Here is a 23485-nt window from a genome sequence, read left to right as displayed (position 1 = left end):
TGAGTAGACTTATTTTCATTTATTTTTATTTTCCACCGCTTTGTCCATAGTTTGATCATATTAAGGGTGACTTTTGATCATTCAACAAGCAGTAGCGGAATCCTTGTGTGACGCTGAAATTAGTGTGTTATCGGCATATGTACTAAGGAAAGTGTAGGTCTCGGGACTTATCGGAAATATAGAACGAACATAAACATCTCTATTCGGAAAAATCAAGTCATGTCTAGTTCGGTTCCATTTCAAATATATTAATTAATGAATACGTATTTTTTTAAATTTTTTTTTGTTACATTATGTACTATCAGATTGCCCAGTGGTAAACGATTACAATAATATAATAAAAAAACGTATTTTAAAATAATACAAAGAAAGAAATAAAACACATAAAATAATTCAGTAGGTAGTCACAATATTAAAAATAACATAAAAGAGGTTCTACGTTATTCATTTGCATTATTCTTAGTCTAGATCCTAATAAGAGTTCATTAGTGTCATAGTTAATGGTGTGCACAGAAAAAAATACGTATCCGGTGAATAAAAATAGAATTTTGAAATCTTTAAAAAAAAAAAGAGAGAGACGGATAACCTATTGTACTTGATATATTTTAATAGAGACTAGCAGGCAATACTAAACCCAAAATAAGCTTGAAGTCTCTTTTGAACTAGTAAAGGAAATTGTTTAACTTTTAAGACATAAAAGAACAAGACAATATTCATGAAATAATAGTGATATATATTTGATAGTATATACTTAGAAAAAGACAGTTTACAGCTAACATAACGTATACGGAATTTTCTCAGTACTCTGTTCTATAAAATAATTTTAATTAAAACTATTATGATACCGCAATACACAGACGTATACTACCAAACGTATTTCCTGAATGTTTCGCCTGAGGTTCTACTGATGTCGTATAAAAAAATAGCCATAAAAAATTAGTGATCTAAAGTGTGACATAGAACTGCAATTAAATACATAATGTATAAAAATTGTTTCAATAATATGATACAAGATATTATCTTGGGGTGCGTGTTGATAATCTGTTTGTTTTCGATTTGAAGTCAACCTACTTTTAACGTCACACATCGAAAAGATTACCAGATACAAAGCGGAAAACAAACAAGTACAAAAATATATGCGAGTACAAATATCAACAACAACATAAACAACAAAAAATAAGAAATGAAAATCGTGTGTTTCAAACGAAAATTTTCGACAGGCGATGGTGTACGATTTCCTATAGTATTATAGTTTTGCGCTCACATTCGCGTATTATATAATGTTATACAATCCATGCGATGCGAATATAATTTATTGTTTATGCGATAGTCGTTTAACATAAAACACACATTATCATAGGTCATTTAAGAATATATACGTCATTAGGTTGGGTGAAACTGTCGTTATACGACTGCACTATGACGTCATTGATATGTCTTTGCTCATATTATTACAACGACTTGATCTATAACGCTTATACTGAGAGGTTAGACATTTAGAAATCAAGAAATTAATGATTTGAATCGTATTTGGTATCTTCGAGCAGTGTGCTCGGTATAGAAAATAATGGGGTTGGCCCATTACAAAGCAAATACAGAACGTCAGAGAGTTGAATAACCACATTTTCCGTTGATATCTTCGATATTTTCATTACACATACTTAATCGCAAATCATTATTTATTAGATAATAATATGGTAATCGTGACGTTATAGCTACAACGAATGGTCCTAATCAATATTATTTTCAAACATTTCCCCGTTGCATAATACACCCACTATAGAATCACTTGTGTTGCACATAATGAGTCAACTATACCTTTGTTGTATTGATCTGAAAAAAAAAATGCTTTGGCGGTAATAACGATGATTAATGATGATATCGCCGAAGGACCGCGTAATCTAGAAACCGACGCATCTTTATTGAGCCACTAGAGTCTATCGTTGTATTAATAATATTATGATATTATGGCGACACTTGTATCTGATGAGGCGGGAAACTCTCTGAAATGAATAATAATATATAAACACCGTAGAGTGTGTGGTAAACAACACAATACATCAGCCACATAATATAATAGTATTATTATAATGTCGTATGATAATTTTCGAACAGAATAACAATATAAAATCAGCGACGTTTGGCTGAAAACGGTTTTGCGACGTCCACGACTGTATTCCCGTAAGAGCTCTCAGTCAGTCTTGGCACATTTACACGGTCATGGATAAAACAATAATAATAATAATAATAATGTTAGATTTATTATTGTGATATAAATATTATTATACTGATCGTGGCGGCGTTACTCCACGCATTCGTGCACCTGAATTGCCTACACGTTGCGCCGTGTTACGAGAATCTAATGTGGAATTTATTATTTAATTTCAGTGGTAATTATTATTGTATACCAAATAGAATTAAATATTTTTGAAAATAGTTTTAAAACTAACTTAGCTTGTATAAAGTTTTGAATATTATAACAATTTATTATTTTTTTGACGTTTTCACCATGAAATATGCACTCGTAAGTGGTGGTCCATATTGTAATATACTTGAAACTTTAATCCTCTTGTACAATTTCTGAGTGGTTTTGAAAAATCGTAATATGGTATTATATATAATATATTATCATATATTACATTTTTTAGCACTATCTAAAGACTTGTGTGTTGACATAATATGTGTTTATGAAGTATTGTATTCAAAATATTGCAATCATATTGTATAATAATAAATTAAGTATATTTTAATATTTTTTATTTACACATTAAATTATAAACAATTAGCAGCAAAAAATGTATTGTTTTTTTCGGCCGTAATCCCACTAATAATTCATTACTTAGTCAACCATGTAACAGTTTAAGTGATATCAGTGCGACCATGATAATTAATGATAATAGTATTATGTTGTATAATAATATACGATAACCGTAAGTACGTTATTGGTCATAAATTTCAGTTAGACTAACCGATCTTGTCGTACTAACCGATATTAGGTACGATAAACCAGAGTTTGGTTTCTATATAATAATATGTAGATTTTAGATAGGTACGTGTGAACATAATAACAATATTGTAATTTGTAAACAATGGATGTCTATACGTGTACAGCAATAACATTTGTGGGTACTGCAAAACAACCAAACAATCCCGGGGAAGTACGGCGGCAGTAAATGCCTCCAAAATAATTATAAGAATGATTGATCACGACGGATTTCGGAATATGGAAATGATATCCTCTTCATTTACTACCAAAGCACACAATGGAGAAGTATGATAATAATAATAGATCGGTTGCAGAGCACAATATTATTCCTTGTCCACCGACGTCACTGAAATAAATAATGATAAGGATCTATTGGTAAACGTAAAAAAATCGACGTCATGTAGGTTGTATAACTTAAAAAATACAAAAATTTTTTGTACAAATCATATTGCCTCAGCTAAATTACGTCTTTGACTCTAAAAATAATATTAAAAATTATAGTAAGTTTTAAATAAAAATTCAACTGGACTTCTTTCATATGTAATATTATAATTTAATTGTAATAGCTATACGAACGTTTTCACAGTGAAGTAAACATTTTATCAGAAATTTTGATGGATTTGCTTCATCCACCTCCTACATATTTTTAAATTATTATATGCTATAAATTTTCACTGGAACACATTACCAGAAGTAGTATCTTTTCTGCGAAAAACAATATTCTGTGATAGCAAGGCGCGTATCGACTGAGTAAATAACGACCATATTATGGCAAGACTTTCTATGCAGAAATGGAAAAAATATATGTGTCAACTGTAGTATGATAATAATAATAAATATGCCACAGAGGGCAATATTATGCCTTAGCTGACACCGTCACTGAAGTAAATAATGATAAGAATCGATTTGGCGTACGTATGGAAGTCCACAGCATGTAAAATTCTCACCTTACAAAACATAACAGTTTTTATACAAATCCTATTGTCTGATTTAAATCACGCCATTAGCTTTTAATTTATTATATAGTACATTTGTACTTATTAATTATCTATTTGTAATAGTTCAATATATTCGAGCTTTTTTTTTAAACAAAATAAATATCTACTATTAATGATTTTACTATTAGTCGTTCTTATTCGTGCTGTAAAAATTATTTTATGCAACGAATCATTAATGTATGACATGACGAAAAGACGTTTTTCTTCGATGAAAAACAATGTTATGTGATAGAAAGGCTCGTATCGACCGAATTGTTAACGGACATAACGTGAGACTCTCCAATACTACAGAAAAGAAAAAAAAGTTGGCGAGCGTCACCTGTAACCCACCTGGAATTGATTAATCCACTTAAGTGGCGGAGAATCGTAACTGCAGGCTAACGACCGATAAACTTTTATACGGTACTTAGAAATAACAATTGTTGTTGGAGCTTGTCGCTAGAAGAAAAAAAAGGCATGTTGGAAAATAAGTTGCAGCTTCAATGTTATTATGTATAAGTACCTATAGAAAGTGGCTGCGAAATGAAAAATAATTATTCAGGAAACCATAGCAATGCTCGTCAATCATTATGACGAACTTTAATCCAAAACGGATACAAAATGATTGACAGTTTTTAGAAGTAGATTTTTAATTACCATAAGTTCTTATTTTGGTGTTTTTATTATTTCTCGGTATCATTAAAATAAGATAATTCTCACGATCAGAAATTCGGTATCACATAAAGTAACTATTCTGTGTTATAGATCAAAAATAAATCGGCTTTATTCGTCACATTTATTATTATTATTTCATGTGCACGTAATTTCTACGAACATTTTACTACAGAAAAGAATTGGTCACAATAATATTGTAATATTTCGATAATGAGAAATATTTTGTTTCAAATTAATTGAGACGACTACATCGTGAGTCTTCTAGCGGGTAAAGTTTGTAGATTCTAAAAACGTTTTCGAAACATGTCTGTTCAGCAACAACCAATAATTCGTTAACAATTATTATTAGTTAGTGGAAATGTATTAATTCTTAATCGAACGCAACTATTTTGCTTAAAATGAACAGAATTAAAATTTTAATTTTCGATACAATACTATAATATTATTGTGTTTCAGACATAATAATAGAAACACTTGCGCAAGATATAATTAACACGAGCTTGTGTACATATTTCACCGTTGAATAAATATTTGATGTAAGTTTGAATAATTCATTTTTGCGGTTATAATAAATTCTACGTACTAACAACTGGCGTATTAATAAAAATTCAAACAAACAGACTCGTCGACAAACGGAACTCATCATAATGGGTGGGCTACCGATTACATTAGTGTAAATAATACGCGGTGTTGTTGTCGTTAACGAAAACGCCACAACAATAAATTGTTTTCCGATTAGCGAAAAGAAAAGTTTCTTCTGGGCTCATAATAATATTATAATTAATTGATAATATTCTAATCATATGAATTTTGTGTTTACGGGTCACCGATCACGTCATAACGAGCAGGTACTATGAAATGTTGATGGGAGGTGTAATAATGTAATATTTTACTAATAAAACAATATCATTAACTGTAGAATACTTATGATATTACTATACAGACTGAAGTCAATGTGTACACAGCACACTGTTTTATTTACATTGGTTTCAATTTGTTTACCGACAACCGTTTAATTACTCATATGGCACAATTAATATTCTATGAGTAACAAATTACTATTGAAAAGTCATAATCCAATGCAAATTATAACCACAAAAATCAATAGTAAAATCAGTAATAATTTACTCAATATTTTACTACCTATATGAAGTGGATGTCACGAGAAGTCAAATCGATTTGACAGCAACGATCGTGTTTAAATGATAATCGAAAACAAAATAATATTATTATATATAGTTACTCATAATAATATATCACCACGTAGATAATCTTATGTGCATCAAAAAAAAAAGAATATCATATTTTTAAAAAGATTTTCTGAAAGTATTCTTTTGAAATGATCAAGTTCGGACAAATCGATTCAAGACGTTTAACGATTATAAAAGAATAATGAGACTATGTCATGATACCTACCTTTATATAATGCTACCTTTCGATAGTTTAATTTAAGCGTTTTCCCGCTGACACTGTGCAGACTGAACCATATCGTAATAATAATATCGTCATGACCGACTTAACCGGTTGCATTTGACGGGGGGAAAAAAACATATAAAACGATTAAAAATGACTTATCTTGCTTTCGGTGGGTGGTTGCCGCGGTAATACGCATCACTACGCGGTTCTCAAACCAGGTTAACCCCCCTCTTTTCCACCAACCAAAACGTTTTTTCCACCCCAGCCGTGGCTAAGCCCGGGCATGAGTATGTACCACAGCAGCTGCACGCATCGCGATCATAATATACGCGTCATATACAATATGGATCGACGTCGTCCTCCCATAATAGTAATAATAATAATATATCATGCACCTCAACGGACGGCCACCTGTGTCACGCATACTAGAAAACGCTATACATAATAAATACGATTATCCGTTGGATTTCACGGTGCCAACGATATTACCACCCACCCAGCCATTCATATATATGCATATTATGTAACATAGATCGCGATTGTGAAATATTATTTTGTCGCGGCACTCAGTTTAATACGCACTCGACGGTTCGGGGTCAAAGACTATACAAAAATGAATATTTAATAATAAATTCCCTTTCTCGTGACCAAAACTATATATATTATTATTATCATTGTGCCGTGACGCCGTCGAGGTTTTCCCATTCATGCGTTTTCCGTGAAAATTGATCTGCTGGCACATATATTTAATATACATACAGAACACGCACTGTCACTTACTGCCGCCGCCGCCGCCGCATCGCTGCCGAATCGTAGTCTCAACACGCCGTTCGTTTGAAACAACCTATTAAGTGGTGGCAGCAGGACGTTAAGGGGCGATATTTGAGGGGGTGGTGGTGGTGGCGGCGAAGGGGTGAGTGGGTTTCACGCAGATCAATAGCGCCCGTTACACTCGTGGAGGGGTTGTTACGAGAATGGGGTGGGTGGGGGTGGGCAACACTCGGCCGGGGCGGTGAGAGAGTTTCCGTAAAGTCGTTTAATCCGTCCCGCAGAGTGCGCGCACACGCACCGGAATTTTTCGCGCTCGTACATAGTATATACGTACGAGTATATATATATATATATATGTATATGCGAGTCCTTTGCGGGCACTGTTCACGTGCTTTTCGCCGCGGAGACGGAATTTTTTTTTTTCATTTATCTCGTTCCGTCCAAAAGCGTTTTTCTACGATTATTTTTTTTTCTTTCCTCAAATTTCCCGTTCTTTCGTTTCGTTTCACCGGAGGTCGCGCCACTGCCGTGACCTTTGTAAATAGGAGCGGCGCTCGCTCACCAGTGTGTGCGGCGGCGGCAGCGGCGGTCCACGACGACGGTTATTGACCCACGCGCGTGCCTCCGTGTGACGTCATTCGGATTCTATACGACGTCACGGATCGTACACACGCCTCCACCACCGAGTTCACCCCCCCCCCGCCCCACCTCCACCATTTACTACGCCCGGATCGCTCGCGCAACCCCCTCTCCCGCCCACCACATACTCGCATACAACCCTGTCGCCGCCTCCACCGGTTGTATACGGGGTATGCCCAAAGTCTGTCGCGCCTAGAATCCCGGACCCCCCGGTATTATAGCCACCACTCACGACCGCCCGATGTATATAACGAACATATTATTACGCCGAGTTCCACTGGTGTGGTAGTGCGGTGTAAAACACCCGACCGGAGACGACGATTTCGATTTTTAGCCGAAATTCAACCTCCACCCCCACCCTCCCACACACACACACACACGCACATACACCCATTAACATCGCTCACGATCGCGACCAACGGTTTCTACACGCGCATAGGCCCGAGATCGAGATGCCGACCATCCGCAGTCTTACTTGTGACCCACACACCATCGCCACTGAAACCATCTTGTCGAGTATCGTCGTGCGTGTGTGAATTACCTACTTACTGTTATCTGGTGGCGTTCGTTGAGATAATATTCCACTGTTGACCCCAATTACTTGTCTATTTGTATGTCCAACACACACACACACACACACACACACACCGCTTTGCTGTTCTTTCGGTCCATCGATCGGCGACAAGAGCAGTGCATATATATATAGTAATGAAAACAAATACTCGACGACGCGCTCCTATGCCACTCCGGAAGAGATTATCATATTATTAATATATTATACTCGGCACTGGGCTCAATGTGAACACAATATGGGCACCACATTATATTATATTTTCATAATATCATTTGAAGGAGTTAATTTTATTTATTTTCGTTCTTTAATAATATAATATTGCGAATATGGCCGTGGATCGCGTGAACGAATATCGTTATCGTATTATTTTTTTCTCTGTACGTTTTTCAGATACCATCCATCGACCGTCCATTATAATTAATAATATTATTACGTGTATCAGTAACATCGCGTTTCGGTAGGATCGCGTTTTCAATGGTTATTATTGCAATCGACGAGACTGATTTTAATTAAAATCTGAAATTTTAGTGAGCGAACGATTTCTTTTTTTGTTACAAAATATTAATTTTGTCCTTCATAACAAAAATAATAATTGTTTTAATGTTGACTTTTACCTAGTATATTATATTTTACTTAAATTGTATTTACAAATTTGAAATATTTAGTTTTATTTATAAACACCCAATATTATATTTTAAGAATATTATGTAGAAAAAAATAAATTTAAAAATTCGGTATAACTACCTTTCTCGATTTTATTTCATACAAAATTTAAATATTATGTTTATAAATTTGTTATCACGTTATATTATTTTTACTACGATGGACCACATCATGTGTGCAACTATACTCGCACGTTCGCACGATGCGCACGAACAGACTTCGAAAATATTAATTTTCATATTGAATTCCTTAACAACACGATTGGTATCCAATCACTTTGAGATACTTATTCATATTTATATCATCCGTTGGCTTGTGTGCGTCGCGAAGGAAATTTCCATACTTGATCCAAAAACTGCAGTAGATGGAGAAATAGGTATTTATTATTTAACTAGGGTACGTAATATTATTGTTGTATTGAATCTCCTTAAACCCCGAAACGAGACTTAAATCAAAATTACGAAATCATAGGAGCATTAAGTCTGACTATTAATAATGTAGTATAGTGATTAGTGGTGTGCGATTTCCATCCCTTTCGACAACCACGTCATATTACTGTTTGAAAAATGATAATAATATTATGTATACACGGCATTTTATAATGTCGACAATACACTTATATCGTGTGAAACATTGTTTGCGTGTCTCTCGTTCTGATGTTATAGTAGATACACGCGAACTTGATACAAAATATATACCACATGAGAGATATGTGCCTGTGAATTTCACTTGTTGTGATTACTTTAGAGCGTTAAGTTTTGTACAAGCACCGCGATGATGGTAGATATTAATGATTTACCTAGGTAGTAAATGTGCCAACAGTTCCCACCCGTCCATAGTTTTTGAACTGGAAAAAAAGGTAGTATTATACCTGTATCAACATAATATTCTCTGCATCTTATATTATAATATTAAAAACATGCTCTCAAAATGCTACGATTATAACTGCACACTATAATGTCGTAATAATGTTTATTACACCGAATTATCCTTAAAATCATTATTTGTTGCCTACACGTGTAGACGAAATTGAAGACTGAAAAAAAACGAACTAGAAGAGAATTATATATTTTTCATTTTTAATTTTATTTTTCATTTCAAAAATATTGTTTTTTTATGAACGTTAAACTACATATTAGTGACAACGAAACTAAAAAACTCTAAAAGGAAATTATTTAGCTACCAACATTTCAACATTCAAATATATATTATGCACATATCAAAAATAGTTCTATTATATAATTCTTGTAATAATAGCTATACAGTTGTGTTCATAATCACAATAAATGACATGACATGCATTTATATTAATTTACGGAACACAATGCACTCATTAATATTTAAACATAAAATAAATAAATATGTAACTACTTGAATCATATAATAATGTGGATGCATTTAACTCGAGTATCCAAACAAATAATGCGTATTGAATGTCTACAAACATCATAAATTCATTGTATAAAATTAAAATAATATCATTCGAAGTACAAAACAATGCGTTTCCTACACATACCAACCTAAATGATTAGATATTTATGATTATGAGAACAATAATTTTGTTAAGTATTCGTTGTTTATATTTTATAGTATGACAATAACAATTTTCTTGTTATTTATCTGCTGATGAATTTAAATTAATAAATTTTAAAATTTAAAATTTGTGATGTATCTAATAAATAGGGCTGGGATTTGTATGTAAATACAAATTTTTAGTAAAACATCATAAATTAATTATTGCAAGTGATAAATTCGTTTCACGTGATTTGCAATAAAATAAGACATATTTTATTTTACATATTTCGCCATAAATACATATTTTTACATACTTAGTAAAATTCTCGATTTTTTTTTACATATTTTGTAAATTTTGACAATTTCGGTGATTTAGTAAAGTTTTACATTAATTATATTTCAATAATGGTACTCGGAAAATTATAAGTGTATAATAATAATGTATATAGGAAATAAGTAAGTTAAAATAAATATGAATAACTTGATTTTAGTTTATCTTATCTGTTTCTGTTCGATAACCATACCTTAATGATCTTAGATTATTATTTATTATTTATTTAATTATGTGACAAAATATATTTACGAATTTACATAAGTACCTTATCAGACTACCAGTCTTTGTGTTCACGTGGTTATGAAAACATCTTCACCTACCTACATTTAATTTTGAAAATTTAAAATAATATATAGTTTGTCATTGTTTCACTTTAAATTGATTAAACATCAATTGTATTTCAATTTAACAACATATTTTTTACCACAAATTATTATATTTTTTAAATTAAATTAATTAGACATAAAAAACAATAAATTGTAATTATTCCAAAATTATTTAGAATCGTATTTTAATTTTAAATTTTAACATATTTTTAAAAATTTTCTTAGTAGGTACATATTTTTTATTTTATACTACATATTTTGGCAATTTTAATTACATATATATGTACATATTTTTGGTTTTTTATTACATATAAATCCCAGCCTACTAATAAATATTAAGTTAATTTATTAAGTCAATACCATCAGCTACGTATGAATAGAGTTAACGTAATTTTTGAAAATTTAAAAATTCCTAAATTCTATTCGAAAACTATGATTTATATAATTATATATTATTAGTTCAATATTAAAAATACCAAAATAAGGTTTTTTGAGAAAAAAAAAGTTAAGACGCGCACAATGCGATTTGACATAATTTTGTCTCATATTTGTTATGTATAAATTTCCGGTGATATTTGTCAGTCAGTACATTTTTAGACTGTTATATTATGTGCACTTACACACCCATAGTTATACAAGTTTTTTTTGAAATTCTATGGAGTTTTTTTTATATACATATATAGATAACTATCACTAAATTTAATATTATGCATTTTCAAATTAATTTTTTGTTTGACACCTCAAAAAAAATAACCTATCTAATTAGGTACCATGCACGCTATATTACGTCCAAAATTGCGGAATTAATTAATTAATTAATTATTATTATTATTATTATTATTATTATTACGTCGTTATAATGTTGAATAATTTCAGATTCTTCCATAGTTTTCTCAAAATAACTTTCAAATATCACAATATAATATATTCTACGACCTATTATAATATTTTATTTTTACGACCGAAAAAAAAATATAAAAGTGAATTACTAGTATGCTTAGTACGAAGGTTTAATGTTGAAAATAAAAATAAAACACAAAAAGCATCTTATAAAATAATATAATATTATCAATTCAAAATGTATATAGGTAATGTTTTTAATTATTTTTTTTTGGCTTACAGCAGATAGCAGTTTCCTTTTGGCCAACGCTCAGATTGTTGATTTTCCGATCGTCTACTGCAACGAGTCGTTCTGCAAGATTTCCGGATATAATCGGGCGGAGGTGAGTATAACGATATTATACCTTACACACTATAATTATTCACTCTCGTCGACTGCAGGTGACGATCTAATAATAATTTCAATGGAAGTGGAATTTTCCACGAATCGTACCAATATTATATTCACTTACGATGATGCATACCCACCCACATTGATAAATAATATTTTATTTTTCCTCCTCAAAATAATATACTAACCAATCGATTGGATGGGTTTTGTTTTTTTTCCCACATTGCCACACACATAGGTGATGCAAAAGTCATGCCGATGCTCATTTATGTATGGCGATCTCACGGACAAGGAGACGATATGCAGAATAGACGAAGTGTTGGAGAGCCACTACAACGACCAATTCGAAATCTTACTCTACAAAAAGAACAGTGAGTATCTGCTCCGGCGTGTACCGTTTTTATAGTCTACTTCGGATGCAACCGGCTCGGATCGGTATACCTAACCTTAAACAATGTTCATAATAAAATTATCATAATGTGACACGGCACTACGTCGTTTCTCCGCGATTACCATCCATACCCGCGACCACGACCACTGCGACCGGATTTAAATAAAACTACCGTCGATCGGCGGCTACTGGAAAGATGAAAAAAAATAATAATAAAATGTTTGCGTCATTTAAACGACGGGATGTTAATAATTATATTGGCCGGTGAATTTTCAAAACGCACGTTTTCGATCGTTGACGTTTCACGATATATCATTATGAAACGCGCGTAGTCGGTGATGGTCCGTGGTGATCGCCTTGGTGTGTTTGTTTTGCGATGCCATATTATTATTATTTATTGTACTTTTGGCGTGCAAAATTCAACACAGGCTGATTAATATTATATATATTATATAGGTACAACGTATACACGCATATTATTTTACATAAACACAAAAAATAAATTACATTATTATTCAGAATATTGGTGTAGGCACACGGTGGCGGTCGAAAACGCACCAGCGCTGTTTACGAAGCGCGTTTGTTGGTCGTCGCGACCATTTTTTTCTCCCTCAACACCAACAATATAGCACTGAACTTCGGCTCAAATTACCCACCTCGTTTGGAATACGTAATAACAACAGCGGTACGTAATAGGTACACAATATTGTGTATAATAATATAATATGACATTATTATCTATCGGAAACTACGGCGATATTGTAGTTTTAACACAACGGGTGGTGTAGGTAGGTACAATTATTAACGGTATGAATTTATGCACATTATTAATCACTTTTCGTGCAAGTCAATGGTTTTCGCCATCGTCTGTGCGTAGGTATGATTGATAGGTAAGATTTTCGATTCCGTCACATCTCTATATGTCTGCGTACTACAGGTTTCCCGATGTTTTATATGCATCAATCACTAACTACATATTATTTATACAGAGTGATTCAAATATCACGATTATACACCATCCACCCAATCATTATTTTTTTCCCTTTAATCTTGTATTATTTTCAAATTTTCGATTTTTGAATTCGTATTTTCACTATTATAGGTAGCTATACTTAAATACCATGATATTATTTTCTACCACTTAGGTTTTTTATACCAATTTAACGATAATACTTGCTTCGTTTTTTTCAAAAAATAACCTTATTTTTAAATAGGTAAATTACCTAAGTTAAATTTTAATTATAAGACTTTTGAACATTTTCATGCATACAATATATCTTTAAATCGAATTTTTAAGAAATATTTTCGTAGATATTATATTTTATGTTGTAATAGGATAATAGTTCACCATCATTGGTTAGGTTAGGTTAGGGTATAAATAGGGACTCATTATACTCAAATATTTTTAAATTTAAAAAAATGAATATACATTAATTTAAGTCTGTCATAGACTTATATAGGTAGGTATTTTATATTAGCTTTAACTATTATGATATCCTATTTAATATTTGAGGCGTTGAAATTTTCAAAAACATTATCTTGTACCTAATAGAGTTACAATAAAAAATGTTCTTATTTAGAAAAAAAAAGAAGTTTTTAATCATAAGTTATGACCTAATTATAAGTTGTTTAATTTATTTAAAACTTTTTTAACACTTCATCAATTTATAAGCTAATAATAAACAATAACCTGAAAAAAGATTGTTCATGTTTTACCATTAAACCCAATTAAAAATATTTTCGCTTTTAAAATTTGTAAAGTCTTTCACGATTTTGACTGCATATTATATTTTGATACTTTTTAGTGCATATTATATTTTGATACTTTTTAGTGCATATGAATCCACGTTTTAATCATAACAAAAAATGTATTTTATGACACCACAAATGTATGAGTTTAAGATAATTTTGATATTTGATAGTATGAAAATATTTTATCATTTTATACATTTAAAAATCAAAATTAAAATAAGTTCACCATTTAACGAAAAACGTTGGGTTGAGCGTGATTGGTGAATCACTGAACCACTCAGTAGATTATTATTCAGTGACCATTAATTTAAAATAATTGTTTCATAACAAAGATTAAACATTTTATATAAAATCATCGTTTCATATTCTAATATCTTTACGGAAATCAAATTAAAGCTTAATAATATTATCATAATCGTTGTCGTCAAAAATATAGAGAAGTTTAAATGAATAATAATTTTTATGTTTCATACAAAAAATTAAAATATTCCGTTTTTCAGTAACGTCACTAGTAACAAAACGAATAAATTGTATTACTTATAATTTATATATAGTAATATTATTATCGTGTATGAAACCTCGAGTACTCGCAAACTGCAGTGTTGTCCTAGTGCACCTACTTCGAGTGGTCTAACGTCATATTTATTTTATTTTTTTATTGAAATGCACTCAAACCGTACACGAAATCAACCGTAGTTATTATTGAGACGTTATGATATTCATAACCAAGTATTAATGATTCGTGTGTAACCTTTTGTTTTATGTCCCTTTGATGTGTGCACACAGTCGAGTTTGCTTCAGTCTGTATTGTTGATTTAACTGAGTCAATGCGTCCAATTCATACTATGACTGCTGTATCGATGTAAATTTTGACACAAATTAACACACATTCCTACCGATAGACAACATAATCATATAATATATTGTTTACGTGACCAAACACTTTACAAAGTCTTGAGATTTCGGTTTGACATTTTTTTGTCCGAGGATGTTTACAGCCGTCGACAATACAGTGTTATCAACAACGAATTATTCATTTAAATATTAACAGTTTTATGATTATTGTGTGGTTGCACAATAATAATTATTATCTAACATAAAAAGACGGTTTTGTGATAAATTTATAATAATTGTCCACACACAAACAATATATTTTTTTTATTATTATTCTACATAAAATAAAGCATATAAGATACACAACAAATATATTTTAATACAGTTAATGATTTTCATAGCCAGTGAGATTTATTTTCTCCGCCATTTTAAAAGTATATGTATACATATATATTTTGTATAAACTAACTGTATTCGTGCTTTCAAACTGTCGGAGAATTTTCCGAAAACGCTATAATATAAGTTCGGTATATATTTATATATAATATATGTCTACTCCGTTAACAACTAATATTGTTACGTCTGCTACACAAAAATGTATTTTCATACCAATTCCCAACGGGACCGACTTTCTGCACTGATGAACCGTAAATCAACGAAAATTTAATATCTTGCCAAAACCCTAAAACAAGGTCATCACCGCGTAATAATATGAAATATAAACATTTTTCATCTTATCGCTACGTTTAGTGTCGTATAATTCGTGTTACCTTGAAATAATGTGTATTGTATATTATTATATTGTGTTCGTGTTTCATATACGCTAATAGTCCAATAAAATGAAAAAAAAAAATGAAAACTATTACGACGTGCATAATACCTTCGGTGGTTTAAATATAGTTGTTTTTATCGTTTTAATTCTTGTACATGGAGCGAGGACGACGAAAGACAAATAACATTAATTTTTTACATTCGCGTGTTCATGGCGTACATAACGAACATTATACGTATATATTATTTGAAAAATATTGTTGTACACGCAATACATACTGCTATAACCACCGGCGTACCTATTAACTTTTTTTCGGTTTTATTATCCAGTAAGACAACGGGTTTTACATCGTCTCAGCCAATAAAAAAAAATAAATAAATATCATTCTTTTTTCGAAAATCTCGTCCACATGGTAGAAAAAAAAATAATCACGATTTTAGAGTGTTTATACAATAAAACGAAAATTACGTTATTATATTCGGCAACATATTGCACGGTTGGCCAGCAAAATGTGCGAGTGTTATGCTTTTTGACACAAAGTGCCGAGACTACATAGTAATGATTTGAATAATTTAACAATATATACTAGGTGAGTAATTGAGATACAGTTAGTGGAACGATGACGTTGAGATTAGTTACAGAATATGATAGTAACCATCCATCTAAAACACCTATGACTTTTATGACACCTTTCCGCGGGACTTGAGGAGTCTCGCTACGACCCTTAATATTTGATGGGTGACATTTAGGAAACTTCTGATCTCGTCTTAACTCGGGATCTATGTTAATGATTGATTGTTGGTGTGAGTGTAATATTCAATGCAAGTACCACTCTCGTACGCACATGCTCTTTTCAATAACTATATAACAACATAAAATCCATTGTACGAATTTAACGACAATTTATCTATTGTTTTGAGGTAACTACTGATTTATTGTGAAAAAAATAAATAATTGAATTATTAAGTTTTTACAACATTTTTCATGGCAAATCATGAATATTTCCATATTACAGTATGATACTCATGAAAACAATGCATTATTTTGTTGATACTGCGCTCCCAATTTCTTGCCTAGAAATCAGTACTGGCCTTTTGGTTGTTTCCAAAACTGTAGACGTTTGCAACTATTGTTGACATTAATATGTCCACAAAAGCTCTCAACTTTATCAGTGTAAACAGTTAATAGTGATTGGGGTTTTTGGCGTTGAGGGTGCCGCACCAAAAGAGGTCGGAGAAGTGGCAGGGCCGAAGCAGGTGATGGAATAACTGAGTTAAGTTTTCACCAAAGGGTTTGGTACAAGTCACTTAACCAAATTGAAAAGTTTCTAAACTTATTCGGTGACGAGGACGTTGACTACAGGATAGTGCATGCGCGTGTATATGTGTGTGTGAAAGTTGTGCGTACATACTACATATATATTTTTCGTGAACACCGTCGCTGTCGTTGTCAAGTGGACCTCTTTGTGACGATGCCAAAAATAAATAAATACATATATAAAAGGAAAAGGAGACGATTTTGAAAAGATTCGATTCTTAAATCACACCTCGGTGACCCTATTCGTTCGCACTCCACGGACCTAATTTCTCGGACACACAATGCGAGCGGCGACCTATTGTCGAAACGGATATTATCCTCTTCCGGTCACGGTATCTCGGCATTATCGCCTATGCCCGAATTTAGCGAAAAATAAATATCATCGCCATCAAAACGGGGTTTTTCTTTTTGTTCATGCACTGTTATCTATATCTCTTGTGTGTCGATATTAATTAATTTCGTTGAAGGTTCCAAAATTCCACGATACGTTTGTGAATTTTTCGTGTGAAAAGTTAAATTAACAATAGTAATTGACCGGCAAACATTTTTTATGCGTTATAGAGAGAGAACAATATTGCAGGACTGGTTGCTTATAGTAATACAGTATGATTTTGACCCACTTCCTCATTGGTTGTAAAAAAAAATTCAAAGATAAACAACTAATATTATGTAGTACAAGGCACTACATAGTAACAAGTGAACAATAATGAAATCTATAAAAAAAAAAATGACATTATCAAGTGTGACTTAATAATGGTAATCTTAAATCGTAAATTATATTGATAGTATATAAAAGTGACCATATAGTATAATATACAACAGTGTCAATATTCATTCCCTCCCCCCCCCCCCAAAAAAAAAAAATTAACACACATTATTCTTTCATTGTGTACAATGTATATCAAGAAATTCGTCAATACAAATCAGAGAGAAATAAAATACACCAAAATGTCATATCATTGCTTTGTGGTGTATTTAAGTCATCAAAAAATCATTAAAAATTTAACAGTGCACATTATTATTATTATGACGCTCTATCCCGACGTTATAGGTGCATTTTAATATTCTCTTGAACTTTGCATGTAGCTTTTTGAACAACTGTAAGACATATTATAAACGCTCCGACGCCCGTACATTATAATATTATATTTATAAACAGAGTAATAATTTTCCGAGACGTGTCCTAACCCCCTCTATAATATCATATATCACATTTATAAAAATTCCGCTTTTTGGAATTTTTAAGTAACCAGGTTTGAAAAGTTTGTTTTTCAAACACTTGGATATTTGTTGGCTTATATAAAAATTGAGTGTCCTCTTAGAAAATTTATTATTTGACATGTGGGCTATATTATTCAATATAATAAAATTATGAAGCTTTTTTTATAATACTCACTATTGTGTTATCAGTTTTCATGGTCATATTATCATTCGTTTTTCATCACTATAATAAAAATGATTATTAGGCTAAAAATACATTTTCTAATACACCGTAACCTATAAGACATCTTTAATATCTTATTGCCAAGGTACCAATCATATACCTAGGTTTATGTTTTTTCAATCAAAAAAGCCTTTTTTAAAAATATTTACAGCTACCTTAATCTGAATATGAACGATTAGTTTCATTGTATTGTTATTAAAATTTAAATGTACTTAAATTGATATGCACGTAATTACTTAGGAAAATTAAAAAAAAATAAAATGATTTGAAAATATTATTAAAATAAAATTTCATTTATTGTAGATGTTTTTTTTTTTTATTGTTTAAGTCATTTCAACTTCATAAAATACTAAACTTATTGTGTGTTATAGGTATGTATTTGTGGATAGGTGCCTTTCAAATGTCGTGAAAAAACTTTTATGAAAAAATAAGGTTTATAACCATTTATAAAATTTCAAAAGCCTTTAATTAAATAATTTCAAAGAATGAAATGAGTCTGAGCTTGCTTGGATATTATGGTACCCCTTTACATAAATCATAAATACATAAATAAATGTGCCTAAATAACTATGCGTGTGGTTGAAGTGTATGTACTTATTTGTACAGATGGCAAAAAAACGATTTAGACAAAATACTTATTGTTCTAGACGCAACTATACACGATATTTATATTTGAGATAAATATTTAAATCCCCAATATAAAATATTATTTAATAACATAATATTGTGTACAATAATTTGAGTGGACTTTAATTATTTCACATTGTAATTATCTAACGTTCGTCCGCTGTAAAACACATTAATGCTTCACCGATTTCAGAAATATGCAATCTCTCGATCATTTTCCGATGAAAACTTCGTTTCTGATTTTTGGCAGGCTTTCATAGTGAATTCGAGCCAACAGACATCCTCTATAAGACCATATATTATAATTACTTTGAAGTTGCACAACACAATAGTTTACTCAAACTTTAAGCAACTTTAAATAGCTTTCAAAATCGTTTTTATAGTTTCTTGAGTGACATAAATACTCTGAAAATAATAACACTTGCAAATTTATGGATGCGTTTTGAACAAAAAAATCAAAAAAAAAATCTTTTAAACGAATAAATGTTAGTTCTAACTTAAAAACTATAATAATATCTGGGCTTTTTATATTCTAGACATTAATAATATTTCAGTCTTCACAAATCATTTGCCTAACAAAGTAGTTATTCATGAATTAATCAATAGATTGAATATTTAACTTATTTAAATCATATTATGTTGAAATCGTTAATTTAACTTTGATAAAATGTGTACATATGTTAAAGTTTAGAATTATTTTAAAGCAACTTATATTCCCTTTTCTTCGTCAAATGTCTCTAACGTCAGACTTACCGATTATACTATATTAGTATATTTTGTAAATATATTTTAATTTTTGCAAAATATGTTCTTTCTTTGTAAATTTTTTTAGATCTTATACATAATATTATATATGTGCGGTATTGAGTGTGTTTAAAAATTTGATATTTTCTAAAGCTATCGAGAATTAATATTTTTTAATTTCTGAAAATAATAATAAATGCAATAGTTAGAATAATATATAATTACCAAAGTTTAAGTTTTGACATAATTCATTCTTTTTTTAAATAGATAAAAGTTTCACAAACAAATAGTAATAATTATATTACGTCCTTGCATTAATTATCAATTACTATCTGCATAGTTTGTTTAATTTAAAGCTCGTATTGATGGTATTTAGTTTTTGAGAAATTTCTTAAAAAGTTTTTAAATATGATTATACTGCCCTTAGCATTAACTGGTCGTTTTTTATATGATTTTGAATATTTCAAATTAAAATAATTTTCAATAATTATTAAATACATTTTAAATTTAAATTTTTGTGCTCAAAAACGGATAAAAATTATAGCTTCTCAATTATTGGATTAATAATTATTTTTATATGTAATAATAATAATAATAATACAAATATTTCGACTATATCGTTTGGCAAAAAATCATTCGTATGCATATTACGCACAACACTGCGCTTTAGAGTTAAATATTTATGTAGGCTTATTATTATAACAATAATAATATGTAAATCCAAGCTCGCGTTCGTACTGTTATTTAGTCAGTTTTCAACGGTTTTAATCGTAAAAATATTAAAATATGTACGAGTGCAGCACGCGCGTTTCAGTTTCGGTTGTAATAATTATTTTGTCCAAACGGTCCTCCAGCAAACAAATAGACATAAACGACGCACTATTCCGCTCCCTCTCTCCTGCCATCAAAGCCTGCGTGCGTGTGTGCGTGTGCAAAAGGATTTCAAACAAATTCCGTGCCTTTCTCGTACCAGGACTTTTGCATTATTACCTAGCCGACTCCATCCCTTCGTTTTCACCTCCAAACATTGTATTTTATCTACCGTCAGACAATTATTAAAGCCCATACCGTGTACGTTAATGTATACGCGTTTTCCGCGATCAACGTTTTCTTCGTACACCGAAACTTCTATTATAGTGTACATCAATACGGAGTATGCGTAAGCCACACGCTCGGCACTTATCTAGTGGGTGGTCGGTCGAACCCACTTGAACCTCGGGCTTTGAAAAATTCGATAAAAATTACCAAAATCCAAACTACTCGGACCGCAATCTTGCAAGCAACTCCGTAATGTTCAAACTTACGGCGATAACGACAGTAGATTCGTATCTAAAGACACCCAATGGCGATGGAGACTGTAGTAGAGCGATAACTTCAATTTTTACCGTACCCAAACATTTTATTTTTAATTTAAAAAGTTTGCTCTCGATCTATAATTGTTTCATATGTAACCACAGATTCGTTAATGCCTTTGAATTTATATAGAAAACAAAAATGGATTTCATTACGGTTCGAGGGAACAATAATTATGTTCGAGTTCGGTAAGATTATTGTAGTGTTCGACTACGTGATATCGCAAAAACTTTTAAATTTTAGTTTTTAACTTGATAAACGTTTTGCTCGATCAAAATCAATTTTTCGATCTTCGTAATGCATTATAGGTGTGAAGACACCACATATACACTCATGTGATTTATCGTTTATAAAAATCACGTAGGTATCTTCATTATGATGCAACATGTTTTTCCAGAGACGAAATCTCAGAGAATGGCTGTGAGAGGGACCTCATCTCTAGATAATGGATCCGTGATACTTCATCCCTTAGTTTTTTTTTACATATAACCTACATACTCTCATGGTAATAATATAATTTTTTATAAGTAAATATATAAGGGAATCAACTTCGTACAGTTCGTCTTAATATTTTGTGACCAATATTATGTTTTTATATAAAATTCGAACGCGGAGAGTGTAATAAGTCACACGTGTTCGATGTTTAGAATATATATATATTATCATACCGTTGCTGCGTCATATCTATGTTGTAATTATCCAGACACATTATACCCCGTACGTTGGAAAATTATTAAGGTCCATTATCGAACTCGAACACATAATAATAATAATATCATGTAAATAAATGTATTATTATTATTATATTGCAGGGTTGTATCCCGGCCAGAGTCTACATCCGTGCTTAGTTTCGTATAGAAATTTTTTCCATCGCGCCCCAAATCAATATTCACTACATATCGCGTACCCATCTACCTATATGAAATATATTATTATTATTATTGCACTATATATCATGCATTATAATATTATGTGTGTTTGCCCCTCGTTCGTTATTCGTTTCACGACGACCCGGGACCCTTGCCAGCATCGAATATACTATCAGGTGAAACCACTCTGAGAAGAGTATTTATACCACTCGAGTTTTACTCGACCTCTGAGTAATAATTATTGCTATTACCAATCGCCGATAAGAATATCATTATTCGTACTTGATGTACACTTAAGATATTATCGTTATACGCTTTATGCGTGCAGAGAAAAATTGTTCTACCTGAATCACATAATATTGTGTATTTTTATTTTGTCTTAGAAAACAAAAAAAAAATATAAAGTTGCATCCGGATTATTCGAATATGAAATTTGTTGTAAAAACTCGCGTTGTACATTTATTATAATCTATTCATCGCATCAAAATACAAAATAAAATGTAAGATTTGGTTGATAAATGTACCAGAAACTTTTTTTTTTCAAAAACCACTCATCGTGCACCTATATTATCCATAATGCAACAAAAATTCTACTAACACAGTTAAAAAACTAAAATTTTTTTTGTAATCTTCTAGAACGTTAAATAATTACTATCGTGTCTTTTTGATTTTTTATCCACTAGAAGACAATAACTGTATAATAACACGAAATAATTTTATATAATAACATAATCATGTTAAAATGTTGTAAAAAAAATCACGAAATCATTAAAACAATACGTAGGAAATCGCATCATGCAAATATACTATGAAAAAATTTACCCGCACACAATTTTACTTGTCAACTGTGATTCAATAATTTATAGTTTGTCTCCATCATGCAATTGCCCGTTGAAGATATGTCGCGATAAATATCCAATTATTGTGGATGGCGCCAAACACATTATGTATTATTTCATGTTCGCCTATTGTTTTAACGCAAAAAATATTAACTCCTCTTCTTATTATATTAATATAAGTACATATTTGGTGCGTAAAAATTGCGTATTACAGCCGAATTACGTTTTACTACTCGCTGGCCATTTCAAAAATCCCAAATACGCCACCGGTATGCAGCGCGTATAATATTATGTATGGTTGGTTGCAGAATTTTCGTCGGATTCCCCGCAGTCTAGCATTTTTATTATTTTTTTTTTAATGAAATATTTTATGATTTATAAATATTATAATACTGTTCTATACCTGTACGTCGAAATGGAACAATAATAATAATAA

General features: G+C 31.1%; 1 protein-coding gene across 8 annotated transcripts in view; it reads left to right on the top strand.

Annotated features, from left to right (window-relative positions):
• eag (potassium voltage-gated channel protein ether a go-go) overlaps window positions 1–23485 on the top strand; it is a 227024-nt gene that overhangs the window by 157203 nt on the left and 46336 nt on the right. For 7 of the 8 annotated variants that reach the window (XM_089227725.1, XM_089227731.1, XM_089227728.1 and 4 more), the window contains 2 exons: window positions 11999–12099; window positions 12346–12478. In XM_089227725.1, the coding sequence (XP_089083851.1) occupies window positions 11999–12099; window positions 12346–12478 (234 nt within the window). The remainder of the gene's footprint in view (window positions 1–11998; window positions 12100–12345; window positions 12479–23485) is intronic. The other variant, XM_089227726.1, reaches the window with a different exon arrangement.

The sequence above is a fragment of the Diuraphis noxia genome, unplaced genomic scaffold (assembly GCF_037042655.1).
Source record: "Diuraphis noxia isolate RWA-SAM2 unplaced genomic scaffold, SU_Dnox_SAM2 contig0004, whole genome shotgun sequence".
Taxonomy (NCBI): Eukaryota; Metazoa; Arthropoda; class Insecta; order Hemiptera; family Aphididae; genus Diuraphis; species Diuraphis noxia.
Note: the sequence above shows the minus strand (reverse complement) of the source record. Positions and strands in the feature narration are given on the sequence as shown.